At 40.4% G+C, this 22,183-nt stretch overlaps 2 protein-coding genes across 3 annotated transcripts; one reads left to right on the top strand and one right to left on the bottom strand.

Moving 5' to 3' along the window:
* The first annotated feature begins 2,594 nt into the window (after window positions 1-2,594).
* On the top strand, window positions 2,595-9,094 carry LOC128355629 (dnaJ homolog subfamily C member 11). The gene is made up of 16 exons (XM_053315946.1): window positions 2,595-2,669; window positions 3,517-3,646; window positions 3,814-3,887; window positions 3,978-4,079; window positions 4,210-4,338; window positions 4,441-4,563; window positions 4,762-4,835; window positions 4,955-5,144; window positions 5,280-5,365; window positions 6,082-6,198; window positions 6,294-6,449; window positions 6,845-6,914; window positions 7,087-7,144; window positions 8,073-8,215; window positions 8,304-8,433; window positions 8,559-9,094. The coding sequence occupies exons 1-16, from the start codon at window positions 2,595-2,597 to the stop codon at window positions 8,582-8,584; spliced, it is 1,683 nt and encodes a 560-aa protein (XP_053171921.1). The 3' UTR covers window positions 8,585-9,094.
* A 6,556-nt stretch (window positions 9,095-15,650) lies between these two features.
* Window positions 15,651-20,327, bottom strand: phf13 (PHD finger protein 13). 2 transcript variants are annotated; one of them, XM_053316480.1, is made up of 6 exons: window positions 20,170-20,327; window positions 19,336-19,437; window positions 17,285-17,464; window positions 17,073-17,159; window positions 16,613-16,952; window positions 15,651-16,522 (listed from the first exon to the last, which is right to left on the bottom strand). In XM_053316480.1, exons 1-6 carry the CDS (start codon window positions 20,212-20,214, stop codon window positions 16,290-16,292), a joined length of 987 nt encoding a protein of 328 aa, XP_053172455.1. In that variant the 5' UTR covers window positions 20,215-20,327; the 3' UTR covers window positions 15,651-16,289. The 2 variants fall into 2 exon arrangements, with proteins under 2 accessions (XP_053172455.1, XP_053172454.1); XM_053316479.1 differs by having other exon boundaries at window positions 16,613-17,159.
* Window positions 20,328-22,183: the final 1,856 nt, after the last annotated feature.

The raw sequence follows: 22,183 nt of genomic DNA, 5'->3' as shown, positions 1-22,183 counted from the left end.
TTTTAGACGCGCGTGGGCTGGTGGGTGCTGTCACTTGCTCGTGGTGCTGAAAGCTCGCGGTGCTGAAAGGACAGCTCCACACGCGCCTACACAGGCTGTGCGCACTCACTACCTGCATCCTTTGAGCCCTGTTATTGAACCGAAGTTTCAACCACCACCCCTCCCCCTTCCAGTCCCCCACCACACACACACACACACGCACACACACACACACACCCGCCTCCCCTTGTTGTTGCCTATTTTTGGCTCTAGCAGGAAGTCGTATTGCTGCTATAACATCCCGACGGGAAGTTAAGTTTATAAGGAGCCTATTCTCACTGATATCGGCTATTTATAATTCTGATGTTTTAGGACCTCCCCACTAAATAGTCCCTTCTCTTCATGGCTTAGTCGGGACCATTATGTTTTTGTCACTCGGTGCCTCGGGGTGTAATATCGCCTTTGCACCAATACCGCCTTGTGTTTGACAGAGGCAATCCTCTCCACAGACATGCTTCACAGAAAACTGGTTTTGAATGGCTCGTTTTGAATTACGTATGCTTTGCGTAGCATATGAGTACAGACGCAGACAGGCTTCTCTTGGCATCCACAAAGCTCAAGCAGAGTGAATGACAATTAGAAACATACAGTATATAAAATGTAGCCAAAAATCTGATTAACTTAAACCTTCAAAACTGTGCAACAATAAGACAATTATGCTTATCACATGCATCAAATGAATACTGTGTGCTACTACAGAGATATAAAACTAAACGTTCATTATAGTGGCGTATTGGTGGTGGAAAGCACATTCACTCAACTGTGCTAAAGTTCAATTTTCAGGGATCCTATGACAAATAATAACTAAAGAGTGGTGCAATATCTACAGCAAAATATTCTGTGCTTGTATGAGTGCAGCTACCAACACAATACTGTACTTATTACTCCCATTAATTGATTCAACATGTACTTGTTAGGCCAATTTGTCAGATTATAATTTTCATTTAAAACATATGATAAAAGGTGACATCAGCAGTATTTAAAGTATTAACATGCTGCTTGCATCTGAATGAATTAGCCATGTGCCATTAATGCATTCAAACAGTGTACAGTATTATCAGCACAATGTACCAAAATTAAAATAACTCACCATGCAGCAGAATCACTCCTGCCAGTGTAATACATGCTTGTTCATTTTCACTATTGGATTATTGTTACTGAATTATTATTATTACAGATGCAAAAAATGTGAGCAGCATTTTAATATTGTAGCTGGTCTAAGTGGAGTCAATTTAAATTAATTGATATACTGTTTTGTAGTTTAACCTGTGGTGAAACATTGCATTTTTAATAGAGTGAGATAAAATGGAAATAAAGTCACGTACAAGTATCTTTTACCTCAAAATGCTAATTAGGTAGGCTACAGTAATTCAGTAAAAAATAGCCTACTTAGTCTTTCCACCACCAGGTATATAAGAATGGGGGCATCCTGCATGATGAGTATGTTTACTTTTAGTATTGATGTCTCATTTTGAAACTCTTCTTAAAACCCACCTCTTTTCTTTGGCTTTTGACACCTAGAGTGTTGATTGTATGTGTTTACATCTTGTGTGGGCAGTGTATTTTATTTATTTGATTTTATTGCTTTTATCTTTCTATTGTCTACTTCATCTTTTTTATTGTGCTTCTATTGTGTTATCTGTTCATTGTGTTTTATCTTGTTATGCAGCATTTTGGAAACCTTGTGTTTGTTAAAATCGTGCTATATAAATAAAGTGGACTGGATTGCAGTGAACATGCAGTGACTGGACAAATAAGTACATTTAGGTCATATCTACCCTCACTTAACATTACTCTGTAAAAAAAAATCTTGTTTGGATTGAGTGAATATTGTTCTATTTAATTAACATGCTTATTCTATTTTAAACACATTTTATATTCACAAATCCAAATTCTTAAGCAAGAAGCCAAACTTTGCAGAGCTGGCCGTACACATCAAACAATACATTTCTTCAATATCTGAATGTACAAACAACAACTTACAATATATTTATAAAACTATTTCTCTTTTTTAAAATTACAACATTTAAAAATAAAATAAAGCTGTTTACTAAAAAAAAGAGCGTAAGATAAGTGTTAAAAGAAATCAAATTGTCAACATAACTTGAATTTTACTGTGATATTCTTTATAAATGAAAGGTCTTCATCCTTACCGTAATATCTAGTGGTAGCTCAGTCGCTACACGTTAGCCCCGTCTATGGTTAGCCCTCTGGCTACTTCATTACCGTAATGACAGGTGTATGCTGTAAATAAAGAGTCGGTGTTATCGGTTAGACGAGATGAAAGCAGACCGACATTTTCAGCGAGAAAGAAAAGAGAGGAGATGAACAGCTTCTGCTTTTCTTACATAAAAACAAATATAACAACCTTTACACACCTCACAGTTGACTTTCTTGTCGTTTTGGAGCGTTTTTGAGGTTTTTTGAGGCGTCAAATCTTTTATTTCCCGCTTAGCTCGAACTCAAACACTACCAGCAGAGGGCAACAGACCGACTTCCGCTCCTACGTCTGGCTGACCAATGAGCTTGCGCAAACACTGGACCAAACGCAAAACATGGCCGCGTCCATAGAGGATGATTTTGAGTCTAATAACCAGGACTACTACTCTCTACTCAACGTCAGGAAAGAGGTATGGTTCATACAGTGTTGTGTAGTGACCTTGTAGGTGTTTTACAAATGAGAGTGGCCCGTGAAGCTGCCGACAGTCGGTGCATCACCTCTCAGCTGAATGACGGTCTTCTGCAGCAGCATCATCCTCCTCCGAGCACACGCCGAGGCCGGCTGGTGCTGCAAAGATACCAACAAGCAGGACGTCTCAGCATGTACTTTACCTTAATTGCACTCTTAATTTGCACTTTGAAGCGGGTAAATGCAGAACTAGCATGTATTCACCTTTTCAAATATCAGTCCTCGTGAAGGTGAGAGGCCTGACCAGGACTGCTGCCGGGGTGTTTAACTGGACCGGTTGCAGTAGTAAGTCACTGAGGCAGACACCATAGCCTAACGAGAAATTACATTGCTATCACGCTTTTAATTGCATGCTTGATACAAGTGGCAAATATATTGGATACTTCAGTGCAGCGATGTTATGTCAGCAAAACAGTTGAAACAATTCATCAACAGAAGATTCATCCTGCAACAAGCATAGTTATCAAAAAAGCAATGAATCGTTCAAGTTATTTTTCAGTAAATAGTGAAATGCAGAAATTTCTCAAAGGGCAAGATTTTCTCATTTAGTTTGTGTAATGTGATAGAAAATGAATTTATTTGGTTTCTGAACTGCTGATCAGATATAAATAAGCAATTTGGGGCATCTGGGAACTTTTTTGTTGTTTTAGCTATTTTATGTCGTTTTATAGACCAACAAATTAAGCAACAAATCAAGTAAAAAGTATTTGGTAGATTCATCCATAATTGAAATATTTGTCGATTGCAGCCCAACTCTGGAATGAGGTCTATCCTCTCTTTGTTCACAGGCAACTGTAGAGGAGCTTAAGGCATCATATCGGAGGCTGTGTATGCTCTATCATCCTGACAAACATCGAGACCCTGAGCTGAAAAGACAAGCTGAACAGCTTTTCAACCAGGTGCACCAGGCGTATGAAGGTAAGGAAGCTCACACGTGTATACATAGAACTGCGACTGTAAAAAAAAAACAAAAAAAAACCCCAATTCAAATTAAACAGCATTTTCTCAGCACAAGGATGTGGAAACTGACAAAATACAAAAACATCTCAAACAAATCCATGTAAACAGAACATATTTTCCCTCAGTGCTGAGTGACGCTCACTCTAGAGCCATCTATGACATCTTTGGAAAGAAAGGACTGGAAGTGGAAGGATGGGAGGTATGTTTTCATTGTAACTCAAAAAATACTGTACAGTATGCAGTAAGGTATCTACATAAACAATATTGTATGGTGATGATTGCTGTGTAGGTGGTGGAAAGGAAAAGAACACCAGCAGAAATACGAGAGGAGTATGAAAGGCTGCAGAGAGAAAGAGAAGAGAGGAGACTGCAGCAAAGAACCAACCCCAAGGTTTTCTTAGTCACAACTTTTTTCTGTCAATTTTACTACCTTCATTGTATTTCCTATGTGGGCCACTGCTTTTATGTAGCTCAACCTTTTTTAATGTCATGTCAATCTCTCTCCTTTACTCATTATTCAGGGCACCATTAGTGTGGGTGTGGATGCAACAGACCTGTTTGACCATTATGATGAGGACTTTGAGGAGATGCCAGGAGGAGGCTTTCCTCATATTGAAATCAACAAGATGCACATTTCCCAGTCCATCGAGGTATAACACTCATAAGTATTATCTGTTAACCCACTTGCTTTCTTCACTGTTGTGTAATATCATCTGTTATAATCAGGATGCTTCTTTTTTGACTGTCTTCAGGCTCCTTTGACAAACTCTGACACAGCAGTGCTGTCTGGTTCACTCTCTACACACAATGGGAACGGAGGGGGCAATATTAACGTGACCGTTCGTAAGGTGACGTCGGCCAAAGGCTGGGGAGAGGTACACACACACACACATGTAATATTCAACAAACTGTATAAAGCACATTTTGTGAAGAGGTATAAACATATGTAGCTGATTCACCTTCAGAGGGACTTTTACAAATATTTGTATTATGTTAAATATAAGGACAGGATAATGCAGATTTTTTCATTATTTTGGTAAGTTTTTGTTCTGTGGTCACTTGTTTCTGTGCAGGTGGAATTGGGGGCAGGAGACATACTGGGACCTCTAATTGGGTTGAAGATGTTTCGTAATATCACTCCCCGGTGGTGAGGCCCAACTCATTCATATGAAAGACAATAATATGTACTTTATTAACATATGAACAGAGTCAACCTTCCCTTTAATTTTCTCTTGTTTATCATTCTCTTGTCATTTCTATGTAAAGTTTCTTGACAGCCCAGTGCGGTTTGCAGTTTTCTCCTCGTGGTTTGCGACCAAGCTGCTCATTGATGACAGCACGCCACTTGGACCAGAACACTATGGGTTATCTTCAGTGGCGTTGGGGGCCCAACAGTGCCATGACCACCAGTGTGGTGCGTGACACGAAGCGCAGCCACTTCACTTTAGCTCTGCAGGTACGCACATACAGAAACATGAATATAGACACAGTACCTTGCTGTCCTCGTGCTAATTTTGGTTTGTACACAACTGAAATAGAGCTATTTGATTGAGGTTTTCTATCTTCTTACACCCAACCCCACCCCTTCCAGCTGGGTGTGCCTCACTCCTACCTAATGATGAGTTACCAGTTCAAGTTCCAAGATGAGGACCAGACCAAAGTTAAAGGCTCTTTCAAGTAAGTCTGACTGCTATTGCCGTCTCAACCCTAACCCTTTTTTTTTCTTTAAATCACCAAATTTTCCTGGATGCCATAGTAAATCAAATTTGGCAACCGAGAATAAAAAGATGAGGGAAGAAATGTGTGAGTATTTTTAATTTAGCCTTACATGACTGTTGTAGCAAGAAAGTAGTGTTATTACTTTGATGTAACACATTTTCTTTTTCTAGTATCTTAACACCATGAAATAATTCTTTCTTGATCACAAGTGAGCAGCTTGATTCATGATTTCATGATATCTCATGGTCACACTCAAAAATATTCCTGTCATGATTATGAAAATGCCCAACATAACCATTGCCATAGCCATTTTGTCATCACCAAATAAACAAATACATAAACACCCTTATTTCGAGATCAAAAACATTATTATTTTGTTGTCATGTTCAAGCAAAACACAGCAAGAAAATAATTTCCCAGGAAGAAACAAGACTGTATAAAGCATTTAAAAATGAGAGTAGGAAAATAGAGTAGTTTCATTAAACTGTGGGCTTCACTTCAGTGTTTATTGATGAATTTTGGTACAGATAATAGTTACAGTCCTAAAACATATTACTCTCCCTAACAGCCTCCTGTCTTGAATGGTTGTAGAGTGTATACTATTTACTCTGCAGTAGCTGCCTGCTTCCATCTTTTCATGGTGTCTGTTTGTGTCTGTGTCCCTCCCCCTTCAGGACAGGCTGGTTTGGCACTGTGGTGGAATATGGAGCGGAGAGGAAGATCAGCCGACACAGTGTCCTGTCAGCCACTGTCAGCATCGGTGTCCCTCAGGGAGTCACACTGAAGATCAAGTACACTGGCCAAACCCAAAATATGACCTCATTCTTCTGTGTGTCCCCGTATGACAACATGATTATTGAATGTGTGTGTTTGTGTATCTATGCAGGTTGGCTCGTGCCAGTCAGACATACCTATTTCCAGTCCACCTGACAGACCAGCTGCTGCCCAGTGCCGTCTTCTACGCCACCGTGGGACCCCTGCTGGTCTACTTGGCCGTCCACAGACTGGTCATCATCCCATATACACAGCAACAGAAAGAGCAGTCAGTACATTTCCTTTCTTCTTAACTCCCCATTTTACACTGACATTTAGCAGCAATCTTGTTCTCAGTAGTGGAAAATCTTTATACCAGGCTCATGTTAAAGATTCATCACTGTTCAGTCTGGATTCTTATTGTTACTAAGTCACACCGTCTGAGGTTCTTTTTAACAGTTGTGTGTTTTACATCATTTTTGTATGTTCTTCATGTCAAAAGTTAGATTGTTCTTCAAATGATAACAAATTCAAGATGATTCAAGCAGACAAATGCAGCATTTCAGTTGTGGGTGCTGCTAGTACTAGAGGGGTTTCTTTGACGCATATGCTGTCATCGTAGAGAGTCTCCACAGTGAATCCCAGTGGGCGATTGTTGATGTCTGCTTTGTCTGTGCTTCTCAGAGATCTAGAGTTGCAGAGGAAGAGCTCAGCCACAGACATCGCCAAGAAGAAGCAGGAGGCAGAGTCTGCTGTGAGTGCTTGCATGCAAACACACAATCGCTCACTGTGAGTGGGATCATTGATCATTGTTTCGAGGTTCGGCTCTCCCCATCTCATTTCAAAACCTCTTTCCTATCCCATTCTATTTCGTTCTCCTCCCTCCCTCCCTCCCTCCCTCCTCTCTCCCTCGGCTCCTTCTGTAGGTTCTGCTGATGCAGGAATCTGTGAGGAGAGTCATAGAGGCAGAAGAATCCAAGATGGGTAAGGGAACACACACACACACACACACACACACACACACACACACACACACACACACACACACACACACACACACTCTCACTTATATCTTTGTGAGGACACTCATTGACATAATGCATCCCCTAGCCTCTTACCTAACCCTAACCATAACCATCACAACTAAATCTCTAAAACTGACTATTAACTTAAACTGAACCTAAACCTAATTTCAACCTTAATTCTAAAACCGAGTCTTAACCCTCAAATTGTCTTTTGAAGTTGTCAGGATGAGCCAAAGTGTCCTCACAATACAGAAATGTGTTCACAATGCTGAATTTCAACTGAAATTGGTTCCCTCAAAGATAGAAAGACATGCACACACATGCACACGCACACACACACACATTACAGCAGGATGAGAAACCTTTTTTAGTTTGCAGTCTGTCAAAACTTGGTAAAAATCCAAATGTGTAATTCAAACACATTTCTCATGGTTATTTTCAAGGGCATACTACACTGTACTCCAGGATTCTGTTTTTCTTAAGTCTGACTTCCATCATCTACAGTAGGGCTGTGAAGCAAGTCATGATGATGTAGCCCACCTCCATGCTGCTTTGTTTACATAGGTTACATTGTAAATCTGAGCACAGAACACCAGAGTGCACGCTGGCATAAATCAAAACTGTGATTTTAGTGTGCTAATGGATTTCCTGTCATATTTATGTAAAGGGTGCATGTGGTTATTTGAGGAGTCACCCTCTGGGTGTGTTTACCTTACAGATACTCTGGCCAAGGAATAAAGGGAGATGAGTGTTGAACAATATTAAGCTGACTGTTGCCACAGCTTGACCTAGCTGACATAAGTTTTGTGTTTACACAGTTGGAGGAATTTACACAATAACATTTTAGACAAAAGTACATAACACATGAACTGTACATTGCTGTCTAGGTCTGATCATCCTGAATGCCTGGTATGGAAAGTTTGTGTCAGACACCAGCCAGAAACAGGAGAAAGCCAAGGTCATCGATGTCACTGTGCCTCTACAGTGCCTGGTCAAGGACTCCAAACTCATCCTCACTGAAGCTTCTAAGGTGTGTGTGTTAGCATGTTAGCCTGTGTGATTGCCCATTTGTAAATCTGCACGTGTGCATTGCTTATGAATTGCATCCGTGTGTGCAGGCGGGGTTGCCGGGCTTCTATGACCCCTGTGTGGGAGAGGAGAAGAGTCTTAAACTACTGTACCAGTTCAGAGGTGTCATGCACCAAGTCATCTCTGCAGACACCGAGCCACTCCGGATACCCAAGCAATGTTAGTATGCAGCCACTTTACATCATACACTCTCATATTATCGTGCAATTTCACACTAATTAAAACATGACTAAAGACTATACACATCAACTCATACTCAAACCATTATTTATGTGTCTCATCAGCTCACAGAATTGAGTCTGAGTCCTAGGAGCCCCCCGCTGCTGGAGCACCAGAGGGCAAGTGAAGACAAAAACTGACTTTCTGTAAAGAGAACAACCCAAGAATGGAGGGTACACACCTAGAATAAGTTGCTCTCCTCTGGTCCTAATCTGTCATGGTATTAGTGAATCTATTCCTCAACTCCTCCCTTTCCTGTGGACCATCTCCCAGGTTAAGCAGAATACAGGAGTCAGCTCTGAGTTTCTGCAAGGTGTTATTTGTGTCTCTTGTCTGCAACACCTGACAGAGCTGCTCAGATATCTGCCTGCTGCAATAGATCAGACATTTGGTCCTGCACATAGTTTTATATATGCACTACACAGAGGGCCTGATAGTCCCATCAATGATGAGCTAAAAGTGCACAGATAGATTAAAAGTTGTGTCTTGACATTTGTTAGGTCAAGCATGCAGCCGTGTAAACAAATGAGCTGTGCTGTAATTTTACCCCATATCATTACAGTCTTTGTCCTGTCTGTGCATCACCCCTGTAGGTTTGAATCTTTTGAATGAATAATGTTATAACGTACCAGTCATTTCACTAACTCATGCAAAGGTTTAAAGGAAAACTATGCAGGATCAAGTCTCGTAGCCCTGAGGCTGGGCCAGGACAGAGGTTGTGTAACTGATTGTGTAACACATGTTATTGTTTACTTGTTAAAATGTTTCATCCTAATTTATTATGCCTTTAGTGACTTGTCTGCTGCTCATGGGGGATGCAAAAAAAAATGGTGCTTAAAACTTGAGTGTTTGAATAGGGGAGTTAAGGGAAAGACAGTACAGAGAGGGACAGTGATAGAGCCAATCTGTGGTAGCAATCCAACCATGTAAAGAAATGGCAAAAACGTTCATTCAGAATTTACAATATCATCTCAAACTGCATTGCAATATAAAAGAAGAACTTCCACTTAAGAGTTGCTTTACATCAGTCTTTATAGATGAAATTGCAGCCAAAACAGACTTATTGACAATGATTTTTAATACAGTGAGTTACTAGTGTGGATTAGCTAATAATGTTTAAAAATTTGAGATATGAATGAAGACTCTTTGCATGGTTGTAATACAATCAATAGAGGGTGTAGGTCAACTCTTTCCCTCATATAGGTTATGTTTGCTGCTAGAGCAGTATGGGGCTAAAACAGTGACAGCTAAATTTCGACATAGAAAAGGTGTGGGTCCTTTGAAACCACTCACCCTACAGAGTTGACTGATTCGTCTGACATGAAACAGAGATTTCTCGGTTGAAAAGCAGTCGATCCAGTGATTGCAGCGGGTGGACTCATGATCGGCCAGTCAATGCCATGGCACCGAAAGCAAAGAGGAGTAAAGCTAGACAGATATCTGAGTCAAGATTATTTTACTGCATTGCTTATTTCTCACTTCAAATGTTTTCAGAAACACATTTTGGTACACTCTTTAGCTGTATTGTTGGAAAGTTTATGACTCAGCCACCATGTAGATGCAAAACCACAAGTTCTAACCACTCACAGAATGTCACCCACCAAGTCACCACCAGCCAGACTGTTTAGTGGTGATCAAAATTCAAACAAAATTCCTTTTCAAAGATCAATGTTGGTCTCACAGATGAAATGTGTGTAATTTTGGCAATTACTGGACAGAACAACGGTGCTGCCTCTGGGGCTCTATATGTAATGATATCACATTTACATAAATATAAATGCATTAAAACAAACAGGTAAGCTCATATTCAATTCCCTTTTATTTTATTGAGCTACATAACAATTTGGATTTTTATTACAGCTCCATTACAGACTGAATAACTTAATTTACTGCTTCTCTCTGTCAATAAGGATATGTTTTCATGCATCACTTTACCTTCAGACAAACTTATGTTGCAGCTCCAGTTGTTAGATTTCATCTGTGAGACCAACATTTTTTTTCTTTCAAAAGGAATTATATATCAAAATGCTGCGGAAAAGTTAGAGTCAGCGGTAAATCACCAAAGAGCTGCACAGATCAGTTCATCATATCATGTTCTACACAGGAAGGCAATGCAGGACTCAGGCTGCTGCTGTGAGGAATCGACATGGTTACTTTCTCAAAACAACAAAAAAAAAGTGACATATTAGCCCTAGAGTGAAAATTACAACAGTCATCACCATTACCCTTGAATATCTTTGTCGGACCACAAGGCACACTGGGGAATGTAGTCCCAGCGAGGGTGCTTCTTTCAAGGCTAAAACACTGAAAGAAAAAAGTACAAAAAATGAACAAACACACATAAAAAAAAATATAAGATGATTCTATTGTAACTTTTAATGTCTTTTTTATTTTTAAGTGCTAGAACAATTTCTCCAGTACTACTACTCCAGTGCTTCAATGCCAGAATTTGACTCACTGTTCAGACCCCATAGAGCAGTCACTGTGTCAGGCTGTAACTTATTACTGGAGCTGACCTGAGCCACACTACAACCACTGTACTCATTATGGCACATTAATTATTCTACATTTATTTATTTTAATTTGGTTACAGAACGTAGGTTTAGTCTGTACACTACTTCTGTGCCATATGTTTTAATTTTGATATTGTTCTCTTCCCTTGTTTTATTTAAATTCTTGAATTGAATGAATCTACTAATGCCATGTTTAAGATACTCCAACCAGAGTTTCAATGCTGTCTATACTAGGTAACTTTACCTCATCTGTAGCTGTCTTTCATCACTGTGGTGAGGTCGACATCGGGAAATCTAATAACCTCTGATGCACTTTCTGCTCAGACATAAGAAGGTGTTGCAGCACGGTTTTCTAATATATCAGATGCACACTACATTAAATGTACATTCCCTTCTACTCAGATTTTATTCCTTATCCTGATTAATCATATGTATCTGTAGCTAGGATGCTCTTAATTTTAGGTGGATTAATACTGTAACTACAAAGGGAGGTTTGTGAGTGATGTCATGGACTACAGGTAATCCCTTAAAACCACTACTGAAGTATTCAAATGTTATTTTATTGAATAGAAAAGTAATATTTTGCACAAAATGTACAGTATTTAAAACCAAAATTAGATTTTAGTTGTCATGGAATCAGTGTTCTAAATGTAGATCTACGCTTGGCTTTTAACTGAACTTCATGGAGTTCACACAAGAAATAGTGACTATTCGTCTCCTTTGATTGATTTTGGTTTTGCCATCAGTGGGCGGGAGTACATTGATTGGCTTGCCAAACTAGTAAGGTTGGGGGTAGTCTCAAGAATAAAATGTGAAGCATTGAGATGGATATGAATGAACATGCTGGGGTCACTATGATGACAGATATTTTGCACTGATTCTGTTTGTGGTATTTGTCTTATCTCTGTTGTTAAAAGTGTGCTGTAAAGTATTTTGACGGGTGTGCTGGTCACCTCTGCTCTATCGCCACCATGAGGCCCGCAGAAAGACTGCTCCCTGTGGTTACATTCCAACCCATCATCCAAAATGACCCACGTTAGTATGTGTACTGTATGTTTGAAGAGCCTGTGTTCTCCATCCTGTAAAGACTACAATAAATAAGAACAAATGAGACATTGTGTTTGATTTCAAGTTGTTACAGAAAGCGCACTTTGGTATTATGATAAAAAAAAGCAACAGGTTAAAATGGTAACTCTTTATTTACAATAGTTTACAATAGTTTCACAGAAACAGTTTGCACCACAGTACAGACAACGCTTTCTCAATAAGGGGATAGGACAACCCAGGATCAGGATAAACGAGCTGTATCACAATGAGCATTGTTAACATTAATTACACTGATGTCTTTAAGACGTGGACTAAAATTGGGAATTTGTGCCAGAATATGTCTTCAGGCTCTCTTCAAGACATACGGTGCATGTCCTGAGAAACGGCAAATGATTTTAGGTCTTGAAACGTCTTTAAAAAACATCACCATCTGGGTAATGGTTGGGTACAAACCAGATAATCAACATTTGTAAATGCCAGAAGACAAGAGTGCAGAGATGAGCTTAACCAATTTTAAACTCTTGGAAAGTCTTGTGTTCTTTACAAACCACATTCATTGTGTGTTAGTCGTTCCCTGGTCAAGTCATTGATTCTTTATTGTAAAACCCATCCTGGACTAATAGCCAAGGTTCTGAGTCTGTCACTAAAATCTGTCACTCTACAGCAGGGGTCGGCAACCTATGGCGTGTATTTTTTATTGAATTGCTCTGCGTGTCACCATGGGCTCGCATAGCAATTCAATAAAAAATGATTCTTTATTTTTTGGATAAAAGCATTTTTCAATATAAAGTACAGCCTATTGGTTAACTAAATGAACAATTCAATTTCAAATAATACTGAAATAAATGTAATGACAGCAATAATTATTGACAGCAACACAGCGCACACAATTGCGCTAGAATAGTGAGAACATAGGAAAGCTAGCTAGCTTGTTTAGCTTTATTTCAAGAACTGACGACGGCAGAAGCAAAACAAAGAAAGTTGTCTATTAGTCGCCCCTTTTAGTCGTCTTGGACAAACGGATTCAGATTTATTTCACGACAGAACTGAGCTGTGTACACTCTGCTGCAAAAATCTGTATTGAACTGAACAGGTGTTAAACGTAATTTTAAAACAAGGCACAAGAAAAACTTCAAAGATAAGGCTAATAATGCTGAACTGATCAAGAGAGGCTAGCACAGGAAGCAAAGCAGCCTCTTTATAACCGTATGTGCCGCCAAAAACCAAGCTAACGTTACAGAGGGAAGCTAGAAAGTCACATGCTGCGTTGCTGAACACAGAGTATATAAAGGAGGCTTTCCTCAGCAGTTCAGAGGTCATATTTGATCGGTTACCAAACAAAGACACAATCAACAGGATCAAAGAAATACCCGTTTCTGCTAGAACTGTAGAGAGGTGCATTACCAACAGGGCTGAATAAGTAAGGCACCAGCAAACTGTTGCATTGAAAGATGTCTCTGTGTTCAGCGTAGCTCTTGACGAGTGTGGATGTAAACAACATACTATGTCTAGCAGTGGTAACCCGATTTTGCGACAAAAGGAGAGATGCGAAAAACTTTGTTGTTTAAAGCCCATGCACGGTTTGGCTAAAGGGGAAGATGATGAAGATCCATTGCCAGTAAAAATTTTGTGCAAAAATTTCAATATCTGATCTTTAATAGCACAATGGCTAATGTGGTGGAAATGGTTAACTATATTGTGACTTGCTTCTCTTTGACACTCTGTCAGTTCAAATCTCTGCTGGAGTAGACGGACAGTATTCACAAGGATTTGCCGCTCCACTGAAGTATTTGGTGGCTGAGTGGCAGTAAGAATTTCAAACAGTTTGTTGAGTGCTTTGATGCAATCAAGACCTTTCTGGTTGAGAAGGAGCAAGACTACCCTGACCTGTAGGATGAAAAATGGCTTCACAGCCAACCTCAACAAGTTCAACCTACAGCTGCGAGGTGTTTGATGTATGGATGACATTCATGGTGAAGATTGTAGTCTGCTCACGGGACATTAAACATCAAACCTTTTGTCATTTCAAGCACCAGGCGGAGCTGTCAGGGCATCAAACTGTCAACTGCAATGACATGAGCATGTACATGCAAGAGCTGGAGTTGGACTTCCAGCAACATGGCCTCCACTCTGACCTGTTGAGAAAGCTTGCTAGAGAAGTTTGACTGTTTGAAGAAGGTGGCCGATGCATTGATTTCAGCATGTGCATCCACTACAGTAGGGTCCAGGGGTACAAACATATTTTTACATATGAAGCCAATTTTGAGTCCCACGCGTAGCGAGAGTGACTACAGATCATTCAGAAGCTTGTGTCCACCTGAAAGTCACCCATACGGACCAGAGATCACACAGCTCAGCAAAGTAAAGTAGGGACAAGGGTTGCACTAAATCACTAACATTGAATTAGTAATAAAGAGAGAGTGTGTGCAGGCAAATGGGCAATCTAGACAGGGAAACAAGTAGCAGAAAATAAATAGATTAATGCTTATTATGAAAATGAACTGGCACTAGGGTCTGTGATTTTTTTTTTTTACATTATAAAGTGGCACGGGACATACAGAGGGTTGCCGACCCCTGCTCTACAGTATGGCTTTTATATAATCAGAAGCAACATATAGCTTACACAGACAGGCCCCAACAGCAGATGGCACATGAATAACAAAACTTAAAATATTTCTTCCAAAGTTTGAGGGAAAAAGGTGCCCTTTAAACCTGTCAAATCTGCTGCATATGGAAGTAAATGAATACTGCTGTGAAAACTTTAGCGAGAGGTGAAAAGGGACTTGAGATCTGCTCTTCTGATCTGACCCTTCAGAGACAAACAAAACAAACCGACTCTGCCCATGGCACTTTGCAAATATCCATTCCTCCATTTTACGGAAGACCAAAAACCCACAGAGCTTAGTTGAGTCAACTCACAGCAGCACATGCATTGCCAAACACCGTCACACAGTTATTAACCATTCAAAAAAAAACCACACACTCACATGCATAATTTCAACTGGACTCTTGAGAGAATCTCTCAAACGATACTATTCCAGTTAACTAGATAGTTTTTTTTCTGTTGATACTTTAAACAGGACGGCCATAGAAGTTCCCTTCTATAAATATATTTGTCTCTGAAAACTTTGTCTTGAGCCTGAAACCGTTGAAAACTAAGAGAAATACAATTTCGAGGCATGGAGAAAAAAAAAGAATTCATGAACAACACCACTGTCCAACCCTGAAATTAAGCAAAAATCACGGACCAAAGCCAACAGAAAACACCTTTACTGAAAACCAACTGACTTATCTGAATCTTGTTAATTGTCTGGCTTTTTTAAAACTGCAAGATAAAGTCTTTATTATGAAAAATGAAAGCATTTTTGAGAAGCAAAGTGTGTGAATGCTCCACTGTTGGCCAAATGACATCTCAACTCGAGAGAAGCAGCCGAGGCTGGAAGACAGCTTGTGAGAGGAGCAAGCACTTGGTTCAGTTGTTCGGGCTTAAAGCCTCAATGATATTCTTTTCACAACGTCTTAAATAACAAAACAAAACAACAAACAGATGAAGCAGATGCAGACTCTACATCTTTGTTCTATTGGATTATACCTCGGCTTAATACTATAGCACCATCTGAAGCAATAAAGACAAGGCTTAACTTGTTTTTTTGTCATTTTAAATGGTTAATCGTGTAACATTAATAGAGGCATCTTAGAGAAATCAAATCCAGTTTAATCAGAAAGACATACCTGTCCCTATCACAGAAAGGTCAGATGGATTTTTTTTTCTTTTTTTTTTCTTCTTCTTTTAAACATGAGAAAAAGTGCAAACCGTCTTTCCCATAAATCCCAGCATGCACCATAGTGGGTGGCAGTTGTGCGGGTATTCTCTCTATATGGCAGTTCAAATGTTTCCAGTGTTCATGAGGCACAAAGTCCCAACAGTAGCGGTTTGCTGCTATGCTAATGTCATCTACAGACAGACATCCATTCAGTGATTGCCTTACGCACAGAGTCTGTAGGGAAGCAGAAACAAACCTTAGTAAATGTAAAATAGCACTCAAACGGTTTTCAAATGGGATAAAGGCTCCGGATAGGTCCACCGAAGTGTTTATAGAAAATGTGGGTTCATGGCTGACCATGAAGGACAGACTGCTGAAGGGTGCAAGACCTGAATTTGAGGAAGGGTCAGTCCAGCAGGTGGAGGGGGGACACAGGAGTGGAGGGGGTCAGAGTTCAAGGTTCGGCCTGGGGTCAGTCTAGCAGATGTTTGCGCGGGCCTATGCGTGAGCGGTGGGAGCGGCGGGCATCTGCGGGTCCATGAGTATCTCGACAGCTCTGGCACACATATGTCTCTGGCACGTGGCTCTTGCGGATCTTGGCGCACGACAGGTGGATCCAGGTATTACACTTGTTACACTCGATCATGGCCCGGCCTGCAAAAGGCTTCATGCAGAAACACGTCACCAGGTCCCACGAGTCGTCGTCTGAGAAGACAAGAGAGGGAATACACTGAGCATTTCACACTGGTCACAAACCTGTAACAACGTAATGTATGCAGCAACACAAGACCCCACCTGAGTCCACCATGATGTCCTCGTCCTCTCCTGATCCGTCTTCGTCTCGGAACACCACCTGTTTTCCCTGGCGGAATACTGTTCTGCTTCCTGAAAAGCCTTCCACCTTCTGTACCTTTACCACCCCTTCTTCAAGGTCTCGACCATCCCAGTGTCGACGCTCCTCCTTCGGCTCCTCTTTGGGCTCCTCTTTGCAGGTGGGTGGGCTAGGTAAGTGCTGAGGATGAAGGGGGATGCTGATATCATCGTCAGGCTCTTCTTTGATTGTTCTGCCACCAAAGGAGAAAGGGGACTGCAGCTCTGGGACTGTCGTGTGGGCCTGCTGACTCTCCTCACCAGCCTGATGCTCCTTCTCCTCACCAGCCTGATGCTCCCTCTCCTCACCAGCCTGATGCTCCTTCTCCTCACCAGCCTGATGCTCCCTCTCCTCACCAGCCTGATGCTCCCTCTCCTCACCAGCCTGATGCTCCCTCTCCTTTCTCCTCTTCTTCTTCTTCAGCTTATCGGCTTTTCTGCGGTCCTCTGGATGCAGGGTGGTGATTGTGTGCTGCAGAAAAACAAAAAACATTATTTATGTCAAAATGACAGCAAATATATGACTTGGTCTGATTTTAGAGGATTACAGTTAACATCTATCAGGCAAATGATAACAACAATATTAAAACAACTCACATCTTTCTTGGTGTGACTGGACAGTGTAGCCCCAGGCTGTGGACGTTTCCTGCTCCTGTCCTGGGGGACCTTGGAGGGGCGCTGGGGGCAGGAGGGTGAGGGTCCCGGGGTCCAGCCATCACTGTCAGCTGTGCTGCCTGTGCTGTTGGGGGGGCTGGAACTACTGCGCAGTGGCGAGTCCTGTAATAATACATGGAGATGCAGAGATCAGTAAGTGCAAACACACATTAGGAGATACAGCTGGTGTTATTATTCAAAACCTGCAAGTAGTGTAAACATTGTATCCATTCAACAGCAACAATTAAATTACCATCCTGTCATATTCCTCATTAACAATCAATACATTGCCACTGCGCCAACAAATAGCATGACACTATACTAGTTTAGAGGTCTAAGTTTAAAAGGTCTAGCCAACATAGGGCGATTTGTATTGTGAATCTATTTATAAGAGTAAACAGTAATTACACTGCGGGAAATGTTTAAGTGTTGTCATGACAATTTGAATGTTGGGCTGCACTATTTATTTTATTTTTTTAAACTTTAATTCAGACATCTCTGAATTTCCATGGTTACAGGACAACAATTTAATTGTATTTAAATTGGCAGGAAAAACAGCTGCATCAAATCAACAAAAAATAACAATACAACCTTGCACCACAAGGCAAAATATGGCCAAGCAGAGGGGGGGGAAATAAAGGAAACAAATCTAGCACTAGTAGGAGACAAACACAGAACTGAAACTGTGAACGAAAGATCTTTGAAGGAACAACCACAACATAATCAAAATGAGTCAGATTTTTAGAAAAGCCTGCCACTGACAAAGAGATATATATTTATCCCAGTTGTGACGAACTGTGCTCATACTGAAAAAGCATGTCACACTTTGTTGTCTGTTTTGCCGTAGTTACAGCACTAGAGAGTAACATAACACACTTGGATCAATATCAAGAGTGTGACAATTTTAACCAGAACACCCCTGCCACCCAGAGGGTCCTACCTGTTGAATTTGAAGGAGAAAAAGAAAAGTGGATGACAACAGACAGTGAATTCAACATTGTGAAAGCAGCCTTCCTCGATTATAAGACAGTGATTCAGTGAGCCCTTTTTGGGTAGTGTAAGTGACTATTTTAGTGATTAATATTTAACTGAATCTGATGTTTTTAACCATAATAAATATGTTGATCACTGGGACCATGCTTACATGTAGGTGGCCAGTGTGACCAGGACTACTTGCCACACAATAGAGAGTTGAGCTAATCTGGTGACAAGCAGCTGAAGGCTAGTGCAGCTGAAGAAAGCTTTGAATGTAGCGGATGGTCAGGGCAACATGGAAAAGAGACCCACCAGCCGTGTGACCTGTAACACAATTGCAACTGAAATCTTGCTGAAAATGAGACTAGTGTGCTATAGTCTGTGTGAAAGACAATGCCTGGTTTAGTTCTTGGTAGAAGGCGTGCTGAACCTAAAATAAATACTAGAGCCAGAGAAACTACAGACAAAACATTCTGTTTAAGATAATTTTGTGGTGTGGCTGTATCAACCTCCCTATCTCCAAACAGAGGATACGATTCAACCAATGAAGATAGCTTCAAGTTTAAAACATTTGCTTCTAAATTTATTCAGGGATTTTTTTCTCCAGGGGGCAAACATTCAAATGTAACTGTTGTAATGATAATAATAATAATAATAATAATAATAATAATAATAATAATCTATTTTCATCTTAAAGTGTATGTCTTTTTTTATTTTTATGGAAAATTAAGCATCAAAATCAAATGCATTAACAATATGATGCTTGATGGATTTTACAACGTTATCCACTGCATTTGCATTGTTTATGAATTGGTTTTCCTTTATTACCGAGACTTTTTATTTTTTTATTTGACTTACATTCGTTTACATGTGAAGGAATATCCTAACTCCAGACAGCAATGCTCCGAGTAAATGAATGTTGTTAAACGAGTGCATTAGCGCCAGCTAAAGCCCAATAACACAGGTGTTGACATGAAGACGAGTGTAATGTAGTGGCGCTGACCGCCTTGTTTACTCACCTCTTGGGGATAAGGGATGTAACCAGCATAGGCCAAGACAAAAGTGCAAAACTTGTTAAAATCTTCGACTGTCCTCCTCCTCCTGTATGGCGGACTGAAGCCCTGAAACACAGTCACGTCATTGAAACATTAGCTGCATCAAACGTACACATCTCGACATGGCGTTTAACATACACGACAACCGATAACCACACACACACCATACGAAACTGAGCCAAACTACATTGAAACGTGCTGCCTCCTAACACAGGCTTAAGTTTTAATAATTGCACCAACACCTGCCTGTGCTCGTTGTTGAAAACCTCAATAAAAACAAACTAGAAGCGACAGCCAATGTTAGCCATGTCGGCTAGCAATGGAAAACAGATAAGTAAGTGTCAGTGGAGTTGAACTGGAAAACAACAACAACTATTAAACTACGTGATCTCGTACCTAACATTGTCAAAGAGTCACGCTGGGTCATAAAATCATCAGCTGTTAACTGAGGATAAAAGCAGATGGCGTTAATATGATGCTTAGTTAGCCGGCGTTGACGTTAGCATGCGCCGCAGTGATGATGGACTGCTTTAACGACACCAACCCTACAAAGTACCGTCCAAAGTAACACGAGTGACACATCCTCCCACAAAATGTCAAGTCTTTGTGTTGAAAAGTTTGAGTTTTAGTGACTTGTCTGGATGCTTCTCGCGTATAACTAATGTGTCAACATTAGCACAGCACGCTAACGCTAACTAGTTAATGACCGTGTGCTCCACAGACCTGAACAACTTGTAGCCATGACTGCCAACTAACATGTACAACATTTAAAAAAACAACATGAAAACACTGCCTTACCTCTGATTGAAATGCGTGGGATGTCGAGGGGTTTATATCACCCATCTTTACCGAGTAACGTTTACCGACCACCTGGCGTTTAGTCGATAACGTGACAGGCTGACCAAGTTAACTGGGCTACCTTAACGGATACCGCCTCCGATCGTAAACACCGACGTAAAAAACAACAACAACGAAAAAACAGCGTGGTTATCTTTAGCCTTTGCTTTCCTGGATAGCTGACTGTACCTATGCGAAAACTGGAAGCAACAGTGTTCACTCAGTCTGCCTGGGAGCTGTCCAAAGAGCTAGTGGGCTAAAAGTTGTAAAAACGTGCATCCCGTGGTCGGTGAACGTCCCACCGCGCAGTGCTGTAATGTCTCCGTTTGATCCAGTTTACTGACTGTTGGGGGAGCGGTTCACTTTGGCTGTCTCCAGCTGTCTACCTGCCCCCTCTTCTCCTTCTTCATCATCATCACCATCATCATCATCATCAAATCTACAGCGGTTGCTAAACGAAAAAGCTTCTTTTTTTTCTCCTCCCCAACTTTATTGACAACTAAATGAAAAAGGTTCCTCAGCGCCCTCATTTGGTGTGTGACATATTTGTGTTTTAAATTAAAGGGCACGTTCACAATTTTTTCCAGTACTGTCTTAAAATGTACCTGAATGGGGGTTTCTTGCTGTAATAATTCCTCCTGTTCACACTGACCATAGATCCCTTCATAATGTACGTGCAACGTTAGTGATGAGGGACACAATCCAAAACCCTCCTCCTGATAAACTTTGAAAAATGTAAAAGTTTATCTGGACCTAATATTAAACTTCAGCCATGTATATTTGTTAAATCAAGTCAATATCTTTCAACATTACAGTCTTTTTAGTGCCAAAGTCTCTTGCCTAAATTGGACTGTTTATGCATCATGTCAGATAAACGTTTTAATAGATTTTAGCACAAAATTACTGTGTGGACACACACTGTGAAATTTGGCCCCCATCAATTACTTTGAAAGCACATTTGAAGGGGATCTTTTAACAGCCATGAACAGGAGGAATGATTACAGCAAGGAAAATGTCTTTCAGTGTTCATTTGGGCACCTCACTGTTGTTTTAAGACAGACTTGAAAAATGAATAACTGTTTTCACAGGCTTAGAAGTACGCCTCATGACAAACTAACTGACCTGAGTGTACAACCGACAACCTTTGAGTCCTTTATGATGACCATAAATCTCACATCTTTGAATTTTATAAAACCATTTACCAAGGCTGGTCTTAGGAAAAGTGGGCAGGTGCACTAAAGCCCAGGACTCCCAGGGGCCATGGAAGCCCCATCTTCACTGTTTGCACTCTCAGTGTGCTATAAAATCTAAGTCTTGCTTCATTATTATCTGATCTGGAGGTTTCGTCTTGTGGAGAGGGCGTGTGTAAAAATCTATTAATACACAGCACCCCTTTAACTAAACAAAACAGAATACATAGTATGTAGAGGGGGAGGGGTGTGCAGCATCCAGTAGGGTGCCACAGTAATTTTTTGCCTCAGGCACTGTAAGCAAGTTATTCCAGTAGTTCTATCAACTTGTTTTCTTTTTCTTTTTTCTTTTAAGCAACCACTGCTTTTCAATCGGTATTTCAGTCTGCTGTTCTTTTCTCTCTCTAAAAAATACAATTATGTCAACATGTCAGTCTTTCTGTAGCATTTCAGCTATTTTCTCTGCTAATTAATTCTAAATATAACATATAATTCTTACAGTATGGAAGAGGATTAGGGCCACTTTGGGGGAAAAAAGTGAGTTCTGACTTTTTTCTCAGAATTCTGACTTTCTGAGAAAAAAGTCAGAATTCTGAGATTAGACGATAAATTACAAGATATATATATGGTAACACTTTATTTGAATGTGTGTGCATAAGACTGACATTACATTGTTATAATTATGACGTGACACCTGTCACAAGTCTTTATGAGTCTTTATGACACTTGTCATTAAGAGTCATTTGGTAAATTATTTCACTTTTAATGCAAAGTTGACAACAAAA

Source organism: Scomber japonicus, chromosome 3 (assembly GCF_027409825.1).
Source record: "Scomber japonicus isolate fScoJap1 chromosome 3, fScoJap1.pri, whole genome shotgun sequence".
Taxonomy (NCBI): Eukaryota; Metazoa; Chordata; class Actinopteri; order Scombriformes; family Scombridae; genus Scomber; species Scomber japonicus.
The sequence above is the reverse complement of the archived record's forward strand: the minus strand, read 5'-3'. Positions and strand labels throughout refer to the sequence as shown.

Excerpts from the sequence above, each read along its gene's own strand:
- LOC128355629 (XM_053315946.1), top strand. The coding sequence starts at position 2,595 with ATGGCCGCGTCCATAGAGGATGATTTTGAGTCTAATAACCAGGACTAC. Across the intron at positions 6,450-6,844 it reads ACACAGCAACAGAAAGAGCA|AGATCTAGAGTTGCAGAGGA; the intron begins GTCAGTACATTT and ends TGTGCTTCTCAG. Across the intron at positions 7,145-8,072 it reads GGCAGAAGAATCCAAGATGG|GTCTGATCATCCTGAATGCC; the intron begins GTAAGGGAACAC and ends ATTGCTGTCTAG.
- phf13 (XM_053316479.1), bottom strand. The coding sequence starts at position 20,214 with ATGGGTGATATAAACCCCTCGACATCCCACGCATTTCAATCAGAG. Across the intron at positions 17,160-17,284 it reads CCAGTCACACCAAGAAAGAT|CACACAATCACCACCCTGCA; the intron begins GTGAGTTGTTTT and ends GTTTTTCTGCAG. Across the intron at positions 16,523-16,612 it reads GGACATCATGGTGGACTCAG|ACGACGACTCGTGGGACCTG; the intron begins GTGGGGTCTTGT and ends TTGTCTTCTCAG.